The sequence below is a fragment of the Fonsecaea pedrosoi genome (genome assembly GCF_000835455.1).
Source record: "Fonsecaea pedrosoi CBS 271.37 unplaced genomic scaffold supercont1.3, whole genome shotgun sequence".
NCBI lineage: Eukaryota > Fungi > Ascomycota > Eurotiomycetes > Chaetothyriales > Herpotrichiellaceae > Fonsecaea > Fonsecaea pedrosoi.
Window position 1 is genome coordinate 855,910 of NW_013550613.1, and position 16,386 is coordinate 872,295.

The 16,386-nt window shown below is 52.3% G+C and overlaps 7 protein-coding genes and 1 non-coding gene across 8 annotated transcripts; 5 read left to right on the forward strand and 3 right to left on the reverse strand.

Annotated features, from left to right (window-relative positions):
• Positions 1-237: 237 nt before the first annotated feature.
• On the reverse strand, positions 238-1,182 carry Z517_04196 (uncharacterized protein; the record flags this gene model as incomplete). The annotated part of the gene is made up of 1 exon (XM_013429526.1): positions 238-1,182. The coding sequence occupies one exon, from the start codon at positions 1,180-1,182 to the stop codon at positions 238-240; it is 945 nt and encodes a 314-aa protein (XP_013284980.1).
• Positions 1,183-2,062: 880 nt separating this feature from the next.
• Z517_04197 (peroxisomal hydratase-dehydrogenase-epimerase) lies at positions 2,063-4,931 on the forward strand (the record flags this gene model as incomplete). Its single annotated transcript, XM_013429527.1, has 4 exons — positions 2,063-2,224; positions 2,286-3,100; positions 3,151-3,559; positions 3,606-4,931. The coding sequence occupies 4 exons, from the start codon at positions 2,063-2,065 to the stop codon at positions 4,929-4,931; spliced, it is 2,712 nt and encodes a 903-aa protein (XP_013284981.1).
• Positions 4,932-5,239: 308 nt separating this feature from the next.
• On the forward strand, positions 5,240-5,347 carry Z517_04198. Its single transcript has one exon. It is a non-coding gene; the product is annotated as a tRNA-Pro (tRNA).
• An 826-nt stretch (positions 5,348-6,173) lies between these two features.
• Z517_04199 (uncharacterized protein) lies at positions 6,174-8,168 on the forward strand (the record flags this gene model as incomplete). Its single annotated transcript, XM_013429528.1, has 1 exon — positions 6,174-8,168. The coding sequence occupies one exon, from the start codon at positions 6,174-6,176 to the stop codon at positions 8,166-8,168; it is 1,995 nt and encodes a 664-aa protein (XP_013284982.1).
• Positions 8,169-9,256: 1,088 nt separating this feature from the next.
• Positions 9,257-10,613, reverse strand: Z517_04200 (uncharacterized protein; the record flags this gene model as incomplete). The annotated part of the gene is made up of 2 exons (XM_013429529.1): positions 9,257-10,483; positions 10,539-10,613. The coding sequence occupies 2 exons, from the start codon at positions 10,611-10,613 to the stop codon at positions 9,257-9,259; spliced, it is 1,302 nt and encodes a 433-aa protein (XP_013284983.1).
• A 1,385-nt stretch (positions 10,614-11,998) lies between these two features.
• Positions 11,999-12,465, reverse strand: Z517_04201 (mitochondrial import inner membrane translocase subunit tim16; the record flags this gene model as incomplete). Its single annotated transcript, XM_013429530.1, has 2 exons — positions 11,999-12,418; positions 12,457-12,465. The coding sequence occupies 2 exons, from the start codon at positions 12,463-12,465 to the stop codon at positions 11,999-12,001; spliced, it is 429 nt and encodes a 142-aa protein (XP_013284984.1).
• Positions 12,466-13,074: 609 nt separating this feature from the next.
• Positions 13,075-14,844, forward strand: Z517_04202 (uncharacterized protein; the record flags this gene model as incomplete). Its single annotated transcript, XM_013429531.1, has 1 exon — positions 13,075-14,844. One exon carries the CDS (start codon positions 13,075-13,077, stop codon positions 14,842-14,844), a length of 1,770 nt encoding a protein of 589 aa, XP_013284985.1.
• Positions 14,845-15,553: 709 nt separating this feature from the next.
• Z517_04203 (uncharacterized protein) lies at positions 15,554-16,237 on the forward strand (the record flags this gene model as incomplete). Its single annotated transcript, XM_013429532.1, has 4 exons — positions 15,554-15,590; positions 15,747-15,802; positions 15,904-15,975; positions 16,139-16,237. 4 exons carry the CDS (start codon positions 15,554-15,556, stop codon positions 16,235-16,237), a joined length of 264 nt encoding a protein of 87 aa, XP_013284986.1.
• Between the last annotated feature and the right edge of the window lie 149 nt (positions 16,238-16,386).

Here is a 16,386-nt window from a genome sequence, read left to right on the forward strand (position 1 = left end):
GTCAATCAGTCAAGAGCCGCACTGTTGAGGAAACCGTGTTTGAAGCGAGGCGAGGTAACGGTTTTCATGATTGACACGTATGGTTCCCCCCATTCTCCTCTCTAGGCATCTAGAAAAGCTGATCTTTTAATCGGTACATGTATAAGGTTGCAGATGAATTTCGTCTTCTGCAGCAGCACAAAGATCTCTTCCCTCAGACTGTGAATTTGAGGGAAAGGCGGGTTTCTTTCTTCAATCTCATATCTTCACTACCTCCCTCACCTTGCGATCCTCCCCGACCACCAACCGCAGCTGCTTGCCCTGCCAGTGGTCCTTGATGCCTTTGAACACCCCCTGCCTCAACGTGTCCGTGTACAGCTCGTACGCTGGATAGTAGCCGTCTACAAAATGCTTGACCTGTTCGTCCGTCATCCCACTCCCTCTTGTCGCGCGGAGGCCGGCCTCCTGCTCCAAGCGCCACTTGTACACATACTGCGGGTCTAGAGCGTCGATGTGGATGAAGGCGTCCAGCTGCGTGGTTATTTCATCGTATTTATGAAGAGCTTCGTTGATTGTCGTGATGGATTTGAGGGTGTTGTGGCCCAGACGGCCGTGGTACGGGTTGTCGGTCGTGGACTTCTGCAAAGCCGCAACGGCCGCCGCGTGCTTGGACTCCAAGGCTTCTTGGGCCAGGGGCCGGAACCCGACGCACCAGCCCTCGAACAAGACCACGCGCACTGGGTTGGAGGGATCAGTGTTCACCTTCTCCCACTCGCTCTCGGGGACACGATCTCCCTGGCCCGAAAACGCAGCCTTGTTGTAACGCGGGATTTTGGTGGGCTTGTTTTGCTTCAGACTCGCGAACACCGAGAGCGCCAGGGGAATGTCGTGCGTTGACGGCTGCCCTCTGTGTTGCAACAGCGGGTTGTCTGGGTGTGACTGTGCCAGCGCCACTTGGTCTCCGTGCGTCAGGTAGAGGTCGTCGAGGGAGAAGACCACCACGGAAAGATTATGGGGCGGAGACGACAAGGTGCTCTTTAAAATGTCCACCAAGACCGTCTTTCCTGCCCCTTGAACACCATTCAGGCCAATGAAGAAGGGTGGTGGATTCGAGGACGTCGCATATGCCTCTTGGTGCTCGGCAAGTAGGGAAAGGATGAAAGGTACCACGTATTGGGCCTTGTCATCGCGAATTTCGGGCATCTTGTTTTCCCCTATGGTTTAAGAAAAGAAGGGGGGTTTCACCTGAACTTTGGGAAACCCTAGGACTATATGAGGAGGGAGGGAGAATATCAGCTTCTTTCATTCATTGAAATTGTCCGCCAACTGTCCGCCAATTCTCTAGTACTTGGGAGTTGGCTGCGGCTAGAAGATTACCCGCTACAACAACGGAGACGACTCCGATGAGAAATGAGAATCGAACGAGAGTATCCGTGCGGGCAAAAAGCCGTGTGTTTGACCTGGAAGGTCGCTTTCTGTGCGATGCTTCAGCTGGTATCAAATATCAAGGGGACGTGTGGTGTTGAATTATTCTTTTTGGGCTCATGCAAGCTGTCGACCTATTGTTGGACTGAGCCACATTTTGATGGAGCAGCTGGTTAGCATCCGCGACGCCTTGATTTCACATGCCGACAGGAGCTGATGTGGAGGCTAGAAAGTGGGCGGGACTTTCGGGGCATGTTTTCGCTCACCGACGGCGGCTTTTCGCTGCGAGGGAGCGAAGACGAGGGAAGTAAGACCTTGTGTGGGGCTGAGGCGCTGAGTTGGATTTGGTCATGTGATTTGTGCCTCGGTAATTTTGAAGCATGACACCCACCGAGGCCAATCCTAATAGCCACTGCGCATGACAAGGACTCGGTACATGATCATACTTGTACACACTCTCCTAGTGCTGTTGGCATCATCATAATCTTCGGCTATATTCTTTTTATTGCCCTGACTACGGCCGAAGGACTTATATCGGTGCAGTCTCCCTTCTCGTAAAGACGTCTCATCCTCCCTCTTTCCTCCCTCTACTGTGTGACGTCGAAACCAAACTCATCCTCCGTAACCCGCATCTAGAGACAGAGTTGAACAGGTGACGATGGTGCAAGAACTCCGTTTCGACAACCAGACCGTGGTGGTCACTGGTGCTGGTGGTGGTCTTGGGAAAGCATACGCTCTCTTCTTCGCCTCGAGAGGTGCCAATGTCGTGGTCAACGACTTGGGCGGTTCCTTCAAGGGCGAGGGTGGTGGCAGCACAAAGGTCGGTCCTGGAAATTGTCACATGCTCGGCCATCCCATCTTCTAACCTTGCTTTCTCCCAGGCCGCCGACCTCGTTGTCAATGAGATCAAAGCTGCTGGCGGCAATGCAGTTGCCAACTACGACAGTGTTGAGTTTGGTGACAGGATCATCAAGACCGCCATCGATAACTATGGCCGCGTTGACGTCCTCCTTAACAATGCCGGCATCCTCCGCGATATTAGCTTCAAGAACATGAAGGATTCTGATTGGGATTTGATCAACACCGTCCACATCAAAGGTGCTTACAAGTGCGCAAGAGCTGCGTGGCCATATTTCAGGAAACAAAAGTACGGACGTGTCATCAACACAGCTTCCGCCGCTGGTCTGTTCGGCAGCTTCGGCCAGTGCAATTACTCTGCGGCGAAACTGGCTCAGGTCGGGTTTACCGAGACCTTGGCCAAAGAGGGTGCCAAATACAACATTATCTGCAATGTCATTGCCCCTATTGCCGCCAGTCGAATGACGGCGACCGTGATGCCTCCAGAGGTGCTCGCCAGCCTCAAGCCTGAATGGGTGGTGCCTCTCGTAGCTGTCTTGGTCCACCCGTCCAACACGCATACTTCCGGCTCGATCTTCGAAGTTGGTGGAGGTCATATCGCCAAACTGAGGTGGGAACGTGCCAAAGGCCTGTTGCTCAGAGCCGACGACACCTACACTCCCGGCGCCATCCTGAAAAAATGGGACAAGGTCAACGATTTCTCCGAGCCGGAATACCCCAATGGTGTCGCCGACTTCGTGTCCAAAGCGGAACAGTCAATGAAGCTGCCACCCAACGAACAAGGCGAGGACATCCGCTTCGATGGGAAGGTCGTCCTGGTGACTGGCGGTGGTGCTGGGTATGTTCTCCTGCTACACTCATAACTTGACCTTACACTGACATGATCAGTCTTGGCCGGGCCTACTGTCTCGCTTTCGCAAAACGCGGCGCTTCTGTTGTCGTCAATGACCTCGTGAACCCAGACACCGTTGTGCAAGAGATTCAAAAACTCGGCGGAAAGGCGGTTGGCAACAAGGCTTCGGTCGAGGACGGTGATGCCGTGGTCAAGACAGCTATCGACACATTCGGTAGAATAGATATCTTGATCAACAACGCTGGCATTCTCAGGGACAAGGCTTTCGCCAACATGGACGACAAGCAATGGGACGACATCATCAATGTCCATCTCCGTGGCACCTACAAGGTAACAAAGGCAGCATACCCGTACATGCTCAAGCAGAAATATGGGCGAATCGTGAACACAAGCAGCACGAGCGGTATTTATGGTAACTTTGGTCAAGCTAACTATGCTGCCGCGGTAAGTTTCTCGAGTTGCGGAATCGGCTTTTTACTGACCTGAACAGAAACTCGGTATACTGGGATTCTCTCGAGCTCTGGCGTTGGAAGGCCGCAAGAACAACATCTTTGTCAACACCATCGCACCCAATGCTGGGACGCAATTGACCCGAACTGTGTTGCCTGAGGAGTTGATCCAACTCTTCAAGCCCGAATATGTTGCTCCTCTGGTACTTGCACTCTCCTCAGACAAGGTGCCGGAACCACCAACAGGCCTCCTTTTTGAAGTCGGCAGTGGCTGGCAAGGACGAACACGATGGCAAAGAAGCGGCGGCCACGGATTCCCCGTCGATGTTCAGTTGACGCCTGAGCACGTTGTCGCGCAATGGGAGCGGATCATCAACTTTGATGATGGCCGTGCGGATCATCCTGAAACCCCTACGGATGGCTTGAAGTCTATCATGGCCAACATGGAGAACAAGAGCAATAAATCACAGAAGTCCAAGTCTGGGACAGACTACTTGGCAGCAATCGAAAAGGCCAAGAAAGCGCAAGCCAGTGGGACTGAATTTGTCTACGATGACAAGGATGTTATCCTTTACAACCTGTCTCTCAATGCGAAGAGAACCCAGCTGCCCCTCGTCTACGAAAACGACGACAACTTCCAGGTCTTGCCAACATTTGGCGTCATCCCCTATTTCAGTGCCGTTGCTCCCTTCTCGATGGACGAAGTCCTTCCGAACTTCTCACCTATGATGTTGCTGCATGGCGAACAGTACCTCGAGATCCGGAAGTATCCTATCCCCACGGCTGCCAAATTGATCTCGTACCCTCGACTGGTGGAGGTTGTCGATAAGGGTAACGCCGGGATTGTCGTGACTGGCACCGTCACCAAAGATGCAAAGACCGGAGAGGATATCTTCTACAACGAATCCACCGTCTTTGTCCGTGGATCTGGTGGGTTTGGAGGACCCAAGAAGGGTGCCAACCGCGGCAATGCAACCACCATCTACCAACCGCCCAAGCGCGCCCCAGATGCCATTGTCGAGGAGAAGACCTCGGAAGATCAGGCTGCTCTCTACAGACTGAACGGTGATCGGAACCCCCTGCATATTGATCCTGAATTCAGCAAAGTCGGTGGTTTCAAGGATCCTATCCTGCACGGTCTGTGCTTTATGGGATTCAGCGGTAAACACATTGTCCAGACCTACGGTCTCTTCAAGAACATCAAAGTGCGCTTTGCCGGTACCGTTATTCCAGGCCAGACTCTGGTGACCGAGATGTGGAAGGAGGGTAACAAGGTCATCTTCCAGACCCGAGTCAAGGAAACTGGCAAGCTATGCATTGCCGGCGCCGGAGCGGAGCTATTGGGATCTCCCAAGCCCAAGTTGTAGATTATGTAGTGAAAGCATCCTGGGGGAAATCCGGTAGCAGAATCAAACAATATTGGCAACGTGAGTTTAGAAGCTCTCTAAAATAGAGAATGGTAATTCATTATCTATGACTTGAGGACGGTTAAGTGTGAGTTGATTCCCAAAAGTCCAATACTGGGGCCGCGCTGGGTCAACGCAGGGGCCGTGGATGAAGGGTTTATAACCGAGAAAGAGCCCTGACAAAACCTATATTTATATATTATACAAGCAGAAAACTTGATGGTTTATGTGCTCCAAATCAGACACAGATTCTTTCTTCTCTCAGCTATGGCTCAATGGTCTAGTGGTATGATTGTCGCTTCGGGCGGGTTTATTGGCCTCTGGTTGTAAAAGCCATGAAATGTGACAGGCCTCGGGTTCGAATCCCGATTGAGCCCTTTTTGTTCCCCTCCCCAAAGGGGGGATTTTTTGGTGCTGGATTGAAAAGCAACGAAATACCTAACTAGCTTGGATAGGATGGAAATGGTCGGTCGGGAACAAAGTAACGAGCGAGGGAGTTAACTGTTTTTTTTGGTTATTGTCTATGCTATCATCACGGATTTCTCGTGTCTTTCTCAAGTAAGTCGTTAATGGTTTCAACAATGTACCGAGTTCTATCACATCCGGCGGAGTCATGGGAAAGTTGGAAAAAGGGATCATCTCGGGCGAAGTCCTGCGTGGTCGGATGTGTTCGATACGATATACGCTATACTAGCCCCCAACCGTGACTTGTACACTAGGGTTTGGAAGAGATCAACCATCTTATCGAACTTCTACTTGGTACTTGACGAAGCTTCGAGCCGTGTCCGAAACGTAGGCCGATTATTCTCCCTGTGGCGAATTACTTTCGAATAATGAATATAAGGGGGGTGCACATATATACGTTGGTAGATTAGGTACATAGATGAAGGTCAGAAAATTTACGAAGATACGCTATACGCTTGAGTGGAAGCATCACTAATAATATTAATTTTGGCGTTGTTCACAAGCGGAATTAGGTCGCTTTGGGGGCCTCCGGCGCGCCGTCTCCATGTCACCGGTGGCTATCAATTATTTCGCTCAGTGACCAACTTACTCATGCCTATGCAGCAGCACGCAGGCAGCGCACGGCAACACCTCGCAACTCCTCAAAAAGATCCAAAGAGTAATGCTCTATCCTCGCCCGTCCCTCTGTTCATGTCTACTTGAGCACCATGTTCAAATCGACCCGCAGCTATCGGAGTGATGTGGCTTTACTCAGGCGCATCCAAACACTCCGCTAACCCCAAATCCTCGTCATCCCATCACCGCGCGCCCTCACAACACTCCTCCTCTTCCTCGTCGTCGACTCCCACCTCCCGACAGACGTCCCCCAGTTCCGCGCTCACCGAAGTTTTGAGAAAGAATCCCTTTAGAACAGGCTCAAAGGAGTCCCTGCCCGCGGGAGAACCTGAAGATGAAGATCCTTCGGTGCCCTTGAACAAGGACTTGCTCGTGCTCGCCGACTTCTTCCCGGACGTCAAGGTCGAAGTCCTCCGGGAACTCCTTGTCCGCTTCGATGGCGACAGTAGACTCCCAATCGCCACGGAGCAACTCCATAAGTACAAAGCAGAATGGGCCAAGGGCCGATTGAATGTCCCGCCGAGGAGCGTGGAGGAGCCGATCCCAGCGGACGAACTTTTCAGGACAAAGGAGTATAAGGACGCGGTCAGACGGACGGTGGGACGTGAATTCAGTGCACTGGGCAAGAGTGCCATTGACGCCGTCCTCGCCGAAGTCAACTTCTCATATACGAATGCGCGGCCTACCCTTCAAGAACTAACGAGCAGGTCGTGGAAAGCCACCTTTGCAAACCTCCTCAAGAAGAAGCGATCCCAGGCCGAACCCCCGTCGGTCCTCTTGGATAGAACAAAGGCGGATCCTGGAGGGCCACGCTTGATCTCGACAGGGTCTCGCGACCTTGACAAGGAGTTATCAAATCTCTTCTCCGCGTCCGCGCAGTCGTCTCGACGACCGAGAGACCAACAAGCGATCGACCTGGAACTCGCTCAAGCCCTCAATCTGAAGGAGGCCGAGGATGCGGGTGCCCTGTTTGAGTGCCAGGTCTGTTATAACGATGTCACGTTCGAGGACGCCTCATTCTGCACACACTCGAATCATACTATTTGCCTAGACTGCGCCCGTCACACTCTCCACGAGGCCCTCTTCGGGCAAGGGTGGGCAAAATCTGTCGACGTCGAGCGCGGCACATTAAAGTGCCTGGCCGCAGATGATTGTGACGGCCATATCCATCAGGACCTTCTCAAGCGCGCTCTCGACCGCTTCGACAACAAGTCCAGCGCTGAAACCTGGAAAAAGTTTCAGGACCGTCTGGCCGAGCATAACCTCCAACACTCGGCTCTACCACTCGTGCGATGCCCGTACTGCTCTTACGCCGAAGTCGAACAGATCTACGATCCGGACACAGTCACGTCTGCCATCACATGGCGACTTCGCAAACCCACCACAGGCATCCACACCATCATCTGCATCCTCCTTCTCGAACTCCTCCCGGCCACCATCCTCTTTCTATTACCTTTCTTCGTTCTTTTCCCCCGTTACTTTATTACACTTTTTTACACGTCACTGGCCCATTTAGCCGTCAAGACTTGTACCACGCGCTTTCAGTGTCGGAATCCTTCCTGCATGCGCAAGTCCTGCCTCAAATGCCAAAAGGCATGGCACGATCCGCACGTCTGCCACGAACCCTTGATTATTTCACTCCGCACGACCGTTGAGGCAGCACGCACTGCTGCCATCAAGAGGACATGCCCACGGTGTGGGACCTCGTTTGTGAAAACCTCGGGGTGCAACAAACTCACCTGCGTGTGCGGGTATAGCATGTGCTACCTCTGCCGCAAGAACATCGGCAAGGCCGGCTCCAACGTCGAAACCGGTGAAGGCTACCGGCACTTTTGCGAACACTTCCGGCCCATCCCCGGCCAAAAATGTCAAGAGTGCGACCGCTGCGACCTGTACCGGGCCGAGGATGAGGACCTCATGGTCAGGCGGGCCGGCGAGGAGGCCGAGCGCGTCTGGCGAGAGAAGGAGGGCATGGTCGGGGTTAAGGGCCTGGAGGATGCCGTGGGCAATGTCGCCGGCGAAGATACCGTGTGGAAGAGGTTCAAGGACGGGAGATGGACGGTCCAGGGCGTGTTGGACTGGCTTGTCGAGAGGGCCGTCATTGTCGAGGTGGAATGAATATGCATCATCACCACAGGAAAGTCACGGTATACACTCGTCCTTAACATCCATGCATACCTACCTTAGGTCTTGGTTAGGTCTTAGGTCTTAGGTCTCAGATACCCAGAGAATTCATGATAAGAAGTCTTCAGCCTCGGTCATTGTGAGTGAGTGATTTGTGATTGATTTCCCCAGAGAGAAACCAGATGGAGAGGGACAGCGCGAGGAGAGGGGGCTAACGTCACGTCTACGTCCTCGTACGAGGACTCTGGTGTCTAACCCAGGTAACCTAGTAACCTACATAGTCCTATAGGGAGGTACAAGTGCTTTGCATGAACAGATCGCGCGGGCGTGCAAACATGGAGGAGAGACGTTTATTCTTTTCTATCCTTTCCATTTCACTCCATTCCACTACGTCCCGACGATGGTGGTTGTAGCCACGTCTCCACGTAGCCTCATTGAATGGGGGAAAATCACGTCTCGTTTTTTACCAGCTGATTGATTGGGGCAGAGCATTTCGCACACACGCCGCCACTGTCGGTATGCGGTGGAAGTGTTCCCGGCATCAGGTCAGGGCCGCTGGTCTGGGACTGAGATGCCATGATAGACCTCCGTCCGAATCTCAAGAGCGTGAATGTTCCACACAGAACAGAGGACGTGTTGTGCTATGATGTCGAGTTCCTGCTCTCAATGCTCTCAATAATCTCAATACTCTCAAGAGGCTAAAAACACCTGAAAATGAGGGTTCGAAGTGCCGAGAAGGGTCGCGTTCGCGAGCACTGTCCCCCGATCCCTCATCTCCAAGCGCTTCGCTGCACGTTGTCAAGCATTTGCAATCTAAAGAGCAAAGGAGATTTTCAAAGAGCTCTGAAATCCAACTCCAGACTAGTTTGCGACCAGACAAAAATGAATACATTTTGAGTTTCCAGGGTGGAAAAAATGCATTGCGGTCTCTCTCCGACGTCGTGATCATCCGGGATGCAAAAATAGCTCAGTTTGAAAAGGACAATAGTTGGTAGTCGCGGAAATCCATGCACAAACGATGGCTTCGAAAGGGATAGATCCGCCCCTACCATTTGAAAGATATCTTTGTAACAAATCTCGTTTCAGGGCATTGGAGGAACGTCCGTTGGCACTCCATTATCGTCGGCTTCGGAGGGAGGTGTCAGCATCGTTGTGTCGACAGCAGCAGGCACTTCGACCTCATTCACCACGACATCATCCTTCCTCTCTCGTCGATTAACAAAGCCTGGATCTGGGGACTCCCAGGCATAGTCAACCCATTCGGATCCGATAACCCCTCGAATTCCCTTGGCAAGTTCGCGGATGGTTTGTCGACGCGCTAGAGACCATTCGTGGTCAGTGACCGAGTCGCAGGGAGTAATGGTGCCGGGATCCGCATCGAGGTCGTCAGCCAGTCCATCGAGAACGCTTCTCCACACTCGCATCGTCTCGTCGAGCTCCTCCACCCTACTGACACCCATGACACTGACGCCTACTCTCTCCTGAGGCAGGCTAAGAGCATGGCCATAAGACGTGTCTGTTTTTCCAAGTGGGTTACCCGAGGACCCAACTTTGGCGCCTTCCCTGAGCCAGTTCTCAAGAGCGAATCTGACCGCGACAACCTCGAGCTTTTCTCCTTTGGACTCTGCCCATTTTCCGGCATTGATGCAGGCTTGTCGGAGGCCGTCCGGGGCAGGATGCCAATTACCCATAGCGCCCACAGGAGGACCTGTTGATCTTAACAGACCCATTCCTAGAGGGCTGGCATTTGTCACAACATCCACACCAGCGTTCACCAGGCGCTCAAGACCGTCCGAGAGCAGCCGGGTATTCTGAAGGGTGAAGTTTGCGTACGATTGAACAATATCCAGTGGTTCTCCGGTCTCTCGCAAAATCATTTCAGCCAGCTCGCAAAGAACCAGCACAGGATAGCCAGAGATACCAACGTAATGCACGGTGCCTTCTTCGTCCCGTATCCGGCGGAGCTCCCTGATGGCCCCGAGGACTTCCTCTGGTGAGACGAACTCGCAATCATGGCAATAGACCACATCGAGGTAGTCAGTCCTCAGACGACTACAACTTCTTTGGACGCTCTGTCGGACCCATGACGGGGAATAGTCGAAAGCATCGGCGGCAACGCGGCCAACCTTTGTAAGGATAAAGTACCGATCTCGCGGATAGTGTTGTCGGACTAGGTCGCTGTCCAGAGCAGTCCCGAGGATCTCTTCGGCCGGTCCGTAGTAAGGAGAGGTGTCAAAAGCATGGACTCCTTGGGCGAGAGCCCTCTGGACAAGAGAAGTAGGACCCAGGGCGTATGGATCAACATTGTACTGTAAGCCAGATATCAACAGATGTGCCGGGTTGTAAAAGAAGGTGGTTATTTACCTGATAGTTGAAGGTGGCGGTCCCGAAGACGAGAGGAGGGAGTGAGTTGGACAGTGGCGATTGAGATCTGGGCATGGCTTCGTCAGTCCCACGGGCCAAGCACAGAGTATGCGGTCCTGGTTGAAGAAGGGGGATGTTGAATGGAGGCGGATTGGAAGTATGTAGGAGCAAGATGTCAATGCAAATACCTTTCTGGGTGACGGCGGTCGCAATCGGGAATTTTGATGGAGGGTGCAATCAGTGAGAGGAGCCACCAAGGACTACTTTTTGGGTGTTTGGTTCGATTCGGAAACTCTGGGAGCGATGGCGACAACGCAGTGGGGCAGTCCAATGCATGCGAGGGAAAGGTTCCTGCGGCTGATATCGAGCTAGAGAACAAGAAGGGGGTGGATTGCCGGTGGCCTAGATTGTTCTCTCCGGATTCGCAGGCTGTCACTTGGTGAGGGAGGTGGATGGGGAGGATACGAGGACTTGGTAAATGTGTGGAGCGAAAGATGCGGATTCAGCCGAGGGATGTGGTAGTGATGAGGTGGACAAGCAGGATCTTCGTCTAAGCACGCAACGTTGACTCGATACTAGACATGAAACACAAAGATAATGCATGGCTTGAACATGGCGAAGGAGAATCGAGGACGACGCCACTCAGATCCATGACGCTCTCATATTGGTCTGGGCGCAGTCTGTATGCAGGTTGGCAGGTTACACAGACTGCGTACAGATCTCACACCTTATCGCACTTCAACTCCCGTCGATACCCCCTTCTATCCTGGTGATCTTGATGATCCTGGTGTGGCCCTCTCTTCCAACCTTTGCAAGTCTCCAACGCTTATCGGCCTGGTTGATCCGTGGTCTCTTCTTTCTTAGTTGGTCCCATACAAGTATGTAACGGCCACTCGCTAGTACCGGGGCGGAATGCCAACTGAATGTGCACAAATGCTATCATTTTTGGACCTGCTCCAGCGTCCGAGGGCCACCAAGTTTCTCCAACTCTCCCCTGGATTCCTGTCCTCTGTCGTTTTTATATGTCTGCGTCAACTTCAACTAGGCCCGTTCATTAGCTGCTTCGATTCCTTCTTGAGTGGAGATACGCTCGTCAGGTTGGAGCGGCGTCCGTTCTCAATCCCAAGGCTGCGATTGCGACAGCATTGACATTAGAGACACCGCGTCAACCTGTCTGCTGTCTCCTCCTGAAAATCATCCTCCTTTCCGCAAAAGTAGAAAGAGCATCCATCCAAGACGTGATAATCCCATTCTTTTGCTGAAAAATTCTAGCGTAGACCCTCACCCATGGTATAGTACAAATGGTTTTTACAGAGAAATTTCCACCCAACGCCGTCCGCTATGCATGAGAAACAATCGTCGAAAGAGAGGATCCGAGGGACGAGGTTTGAAGTCATGTAGGCCTAGCTGGCCATCCGGTCTCGTTACCGTCCTTTAAAGACGGTCAGCCGCAAGGGAGATCAGTCTTTATAGATCTTGGGTCTCCAACCTTCTTTGATTTCTTTTTCTAACCGAGCCTTGTGCTCGGCGGCACGGGCTTCCATCTCTATCCGTTCTCTGGCACGAAGAATCTTGCTTTGGAGGTAGAAGGATCCACCCCCGCCTTTCTTAGGCTCGTTGAGATCGTACAGCTTTTTGAACCTCTCCATGACCTGTTCCATGTTGGTGGCGCCGCCTTGAGGAGGCTTCACGTTGAGAATCTTGCAGGCTTCGTCGAGGGTCATCCCAGAAGCGGCGGCGGTGTTGGCCGCGCCTGGGTCGCTTTTCGCAGCAGCCCTTGCATATTGTGTCGATGCTTGAGCTTGTTTGTATGCCTCAGCGAACGCTCTGCCAAAGACACGCCCTCCGGTTAGGACGATCTGGGCGATGATTCGATGCGCCTGGTATGGTCAGTCCGGTCCTGCAGGGAACAACTGACTGGGGACATCTAGAACCAGGGGATACATACCATTGATTCTTGTCGGAAAGTAACAAGATCAAATGGGTTAATGATCGCGATGTGGGCGATGGCGGAGTGTTCATTTGTTCTTCAAGACAGAAGCTGCAGGAAATCTTTTTGCTTGTCGCAGTCTGCGGCCGGCGAATCTTCGCCTAAATTTCCACGCAATTCTCTCACGAGTCACGTGCCTGGTTCTCTTGTGTCCTGCCACCTGCATCGATGCGGTCACCAAACAAGTCATTGATCGTCACGGCTCTGCCTGCGCAGTGCACATGCCTACGCCGCGGTCAAGGTTGTCCACAAGACCACATCTCACATCCGCCGAGCCATCAAATATCTTCCTTTGTCAAATATGTCGCTATCATCTCTTATAATACCTCTGAATAACAGACCTCTACAAAGCAATCAGGCGATCCTGGACTGAGTCTTTCCGTCTCCGCACCAGTAGCGTCATCTGTTTAGGTATCCTTTTGGGCGTCATCCTCATGACCCGGCATTACTCGGTGTATGGCAGCTTTTGGTATGTCCTGATCCCCTATCCGGACTTTCTATTTCAGCTATGCTGATGACTGCTCAGAAACTCCTTGGATCACATCGATGTCAAGACCGTCCTCATATGCACCTGCGTCAGATTCCTCCTCCCAGCAGGCCTGGGACCCTAATCCCCCCACATATGCTGCCTTCTCTCCAACATCCACCTCTGGCTACTCCGCCACATCGAAGCAGCGGTCTACAATCATAGTTCACAAAAAGTCGCCTTTACTAGTAGCGACACCACCTCAGATCACCCGAGCCCTAGCCCATTCACATCCCTTCTTGCTGCCGTTGAACAAACTCGCCGGTCTTCTGTCATGGAGCACTCGAGACCCATGGGAGTCATATCTGATGGTGGCCGTCTTTTGGGGAATCACACTATATGGAAGTGAAATAATTCGCTTTGCCAGCCCGATCATTGTAGTAGTTGGTCTCATACTGGGAATGTACTCCAGACGCTATTCGCCTCTGTCGTCCACCTCCAAAACCGGAGAGAAACACACAGCAAAGGGCCACAAAAGGCAACCTTCAGAGTCTCAATCGCACCATAAGACCCTCGATGAAATTGTCGAGACCTTGCAGGAACTGACTGCTCGGTGCAATGTCTTATTGGATCCCTTTCTCAACCTGACCGATTTTCTTTCTACCCAAACCACACCAACCGCCGCTACAACCCGGCCAGCTTTGACGACCCTCTTCATCCGTGTTCTTTTAGTAACTCCTTTTTGGGTTATTCTGACCCTTCCGCCTTTCTATATTCTGACTCCTCGAAGAGTCATTCTCGCTGTTGGCACAATAATATTGACCTGGCATTCCAAGCCGGCTCGGGTGTCTCGGGTTATTCTCTGGCGTTCTGTCTTTATGCGCAAAGCGGCCGCGTTTGTCACTGGGTTGGAATTTGATACTTCGCCCAATGCACAATCTGGGCCATCAAATCGACCATCAATCAGGACGAGATCGAAATCCCAAGGCGACCTCGCCTCAGAAGCTGCGATCAAGGGGAAACCGGATTCTTCTGGCGTTCGTTTCACGTTTATATTATATGAGAATCAACGGCGGTGGTTGGGTCTGGGTTGGACGACTTCTTTGTTCGCATATGAGCGCGCGCCTTGGACGGATGAACACCTGAATCCTGCACCATCAAAGGAAGAGTTCGAACTCCCAGATGTGGAGGGTGGTATGTCCCGATGGAGATGGATCGATCCCGAATGGCGAATAGAGCATGGAGACGCCAAGTCACACAAGAGGGCAATAAGCGACAGCAAAATAGGAGGCGGTGGTATGTCCGGTAAAGCGACTGCCGACGACGGCGGAGGCTGGATATATTATGACAATCGATGGGAGGATGGGAGGAGAGAAGACGGATGGGGTAGATATACGAGGAGACGCAAGTGGTTCCGTGATGCGGAACTTGTTGAAGCGACACCGAGCATTGAGGACACTCCAAGCGGCACTCCAGCACAATCCTCGTCTGACACGGAAGAGGACAAGGTGAGAAAGGCGAAAGACTTCGCCAAAGGGGTGGGCGGATCAGACGACACGGTTACCGCAGACTCAAGAACTCCCACGGAGAAGTCATCTGGAACAGATCAAAAGTCCAACGACGCCAACAGCACTGCCAAAGCATCTGTGGTGAAGAAACCGGGGAGCTGGTTCTCAAAAAGAGACCGCAGTGACAGCAAGAGCTCGAGTGGGAAGAATACAGGCCAGCTCAGCACACGGAGCGATCGGAGTCGCGATGGTCCAGAAGATGATATGCTGGATAAGTGGCGAGATGCTCCAGGACACCGAGCATTCAGTGTTCAGGAGGATGTTGCTATGAGCCTTGGATAGGGATTATCTTGGTGGTATGAGCCTCGGAGGATATGTTGTAACTAGTAGTACACCAGGATTGACCGCTCAGCACTTTTAGTATTTCCCGTGATATGCGAGTGATTCGATATGTAAGTCCTGGTTTTGCGCTTGCTTCCTGTTGCCGTGGTGCCAGTATCGACACCAATCACCCACCAGTGACTCAGTTACTCGCGACGTCATATCTACCAGGATCACACCCTCTCCTCCGCTTGTCCTCATTCCTTTCATTCGTTCTTGCCTGAGCACCGTGAGCTTTTGACCACTCACCCACTCCTCGCCATGATGATCAAGGATCTGTCTGATCCCTCGTGGCTCCCTGCCTTGACCCGTCAGTGCTGGAACCCATGGCAATCCCAGAAAAACCCATCCCCACATCTCCATCCTCCCCCTCCCCCCTTTTGCTACCAAGTAGAGGGAGGGATCGAGACTGACGTCAAGCACTTGGTTCTTTGTTGCACAGAACGAGTAAAGTTGCTTGTGGGTTATGACGAGTATCTCTTGAAGCCACGAAGGGGGGAGGGGAGGGGGGGCTAAAGTCGTATATATTATACAATATAACATGAGGTACTTTGTTCATTCGTCCCAGATATACTTCTCAGCGTTTACCACTCTTTCCCTATCACCACCACAACAAGAAACCACTTCTCTAAAGCAAAAGAAGACTCTTGTTTGGATTAATATCCCCATCATGTCGGAACAGCAACAGAAGAAGGAGCAACAAGGCCGTAGGTTCAAGTTTCCTCCCCAATTGGATCCTCATTTCCCTTCATCCTCGTTATGTCCTGTCCTATCCTTCTCTCTATTCTCAACAAAAACAGGAGACGACGTTGAGAAACCTACCTGACTGAGTGACTGACTAACACACCTTGGCCCTAAAGTAGGAGGCATCCTCGGCGGCTTGACCGACACGGTCGGCAACACAGTCGGTGGCGTCACGGTACGTTGGGCGGCGTCTTTTCACTCCTTTCCACCATTCCCCCCTATATATTTTGCACAGTCTGGGCTAACATGTCGAAAATTTTCGCGTGGCTCGTTTAGGATACGGTGGGCAACACCGTCTCCGGCGTCGGACAGGGTGTGGGCAAGACCGTGGGTGGTGCTAGTCAAGGCGTATGTACCTACTTCCCTTATTCCCTCCCTCTTCTTACTCTCCCCCCCTCCCCCCCCGATCTTCCTCTTCCCGTGACATCCTCTGCGAGAGTGGCTCGAGAACGGGTCTCGAGAAATTCATGCATCGACTGACATTCTGTCGGCCCTTGCTCTGTGTATATAGCTCGGCGACACGACCAAGGCTGTGGGCAACACGGCCAAATCCACTACCGATTCGATTGGAGGCAAGAAACAAACGGCAGACAATCCGCTGGGCTTGTAATCGGTATGTCTTAGGGAAAACGCAGCTTCTGGGTTTTTGCAAAGGGAAAAAGCCATGATCCGAGAATTTGCTTTGAGCCCCAGTTGCCTGGGTTTGATCCAATCTTCGTATTTGGCACTGGATATGCTAGAGAACTTGGACAGTTCATC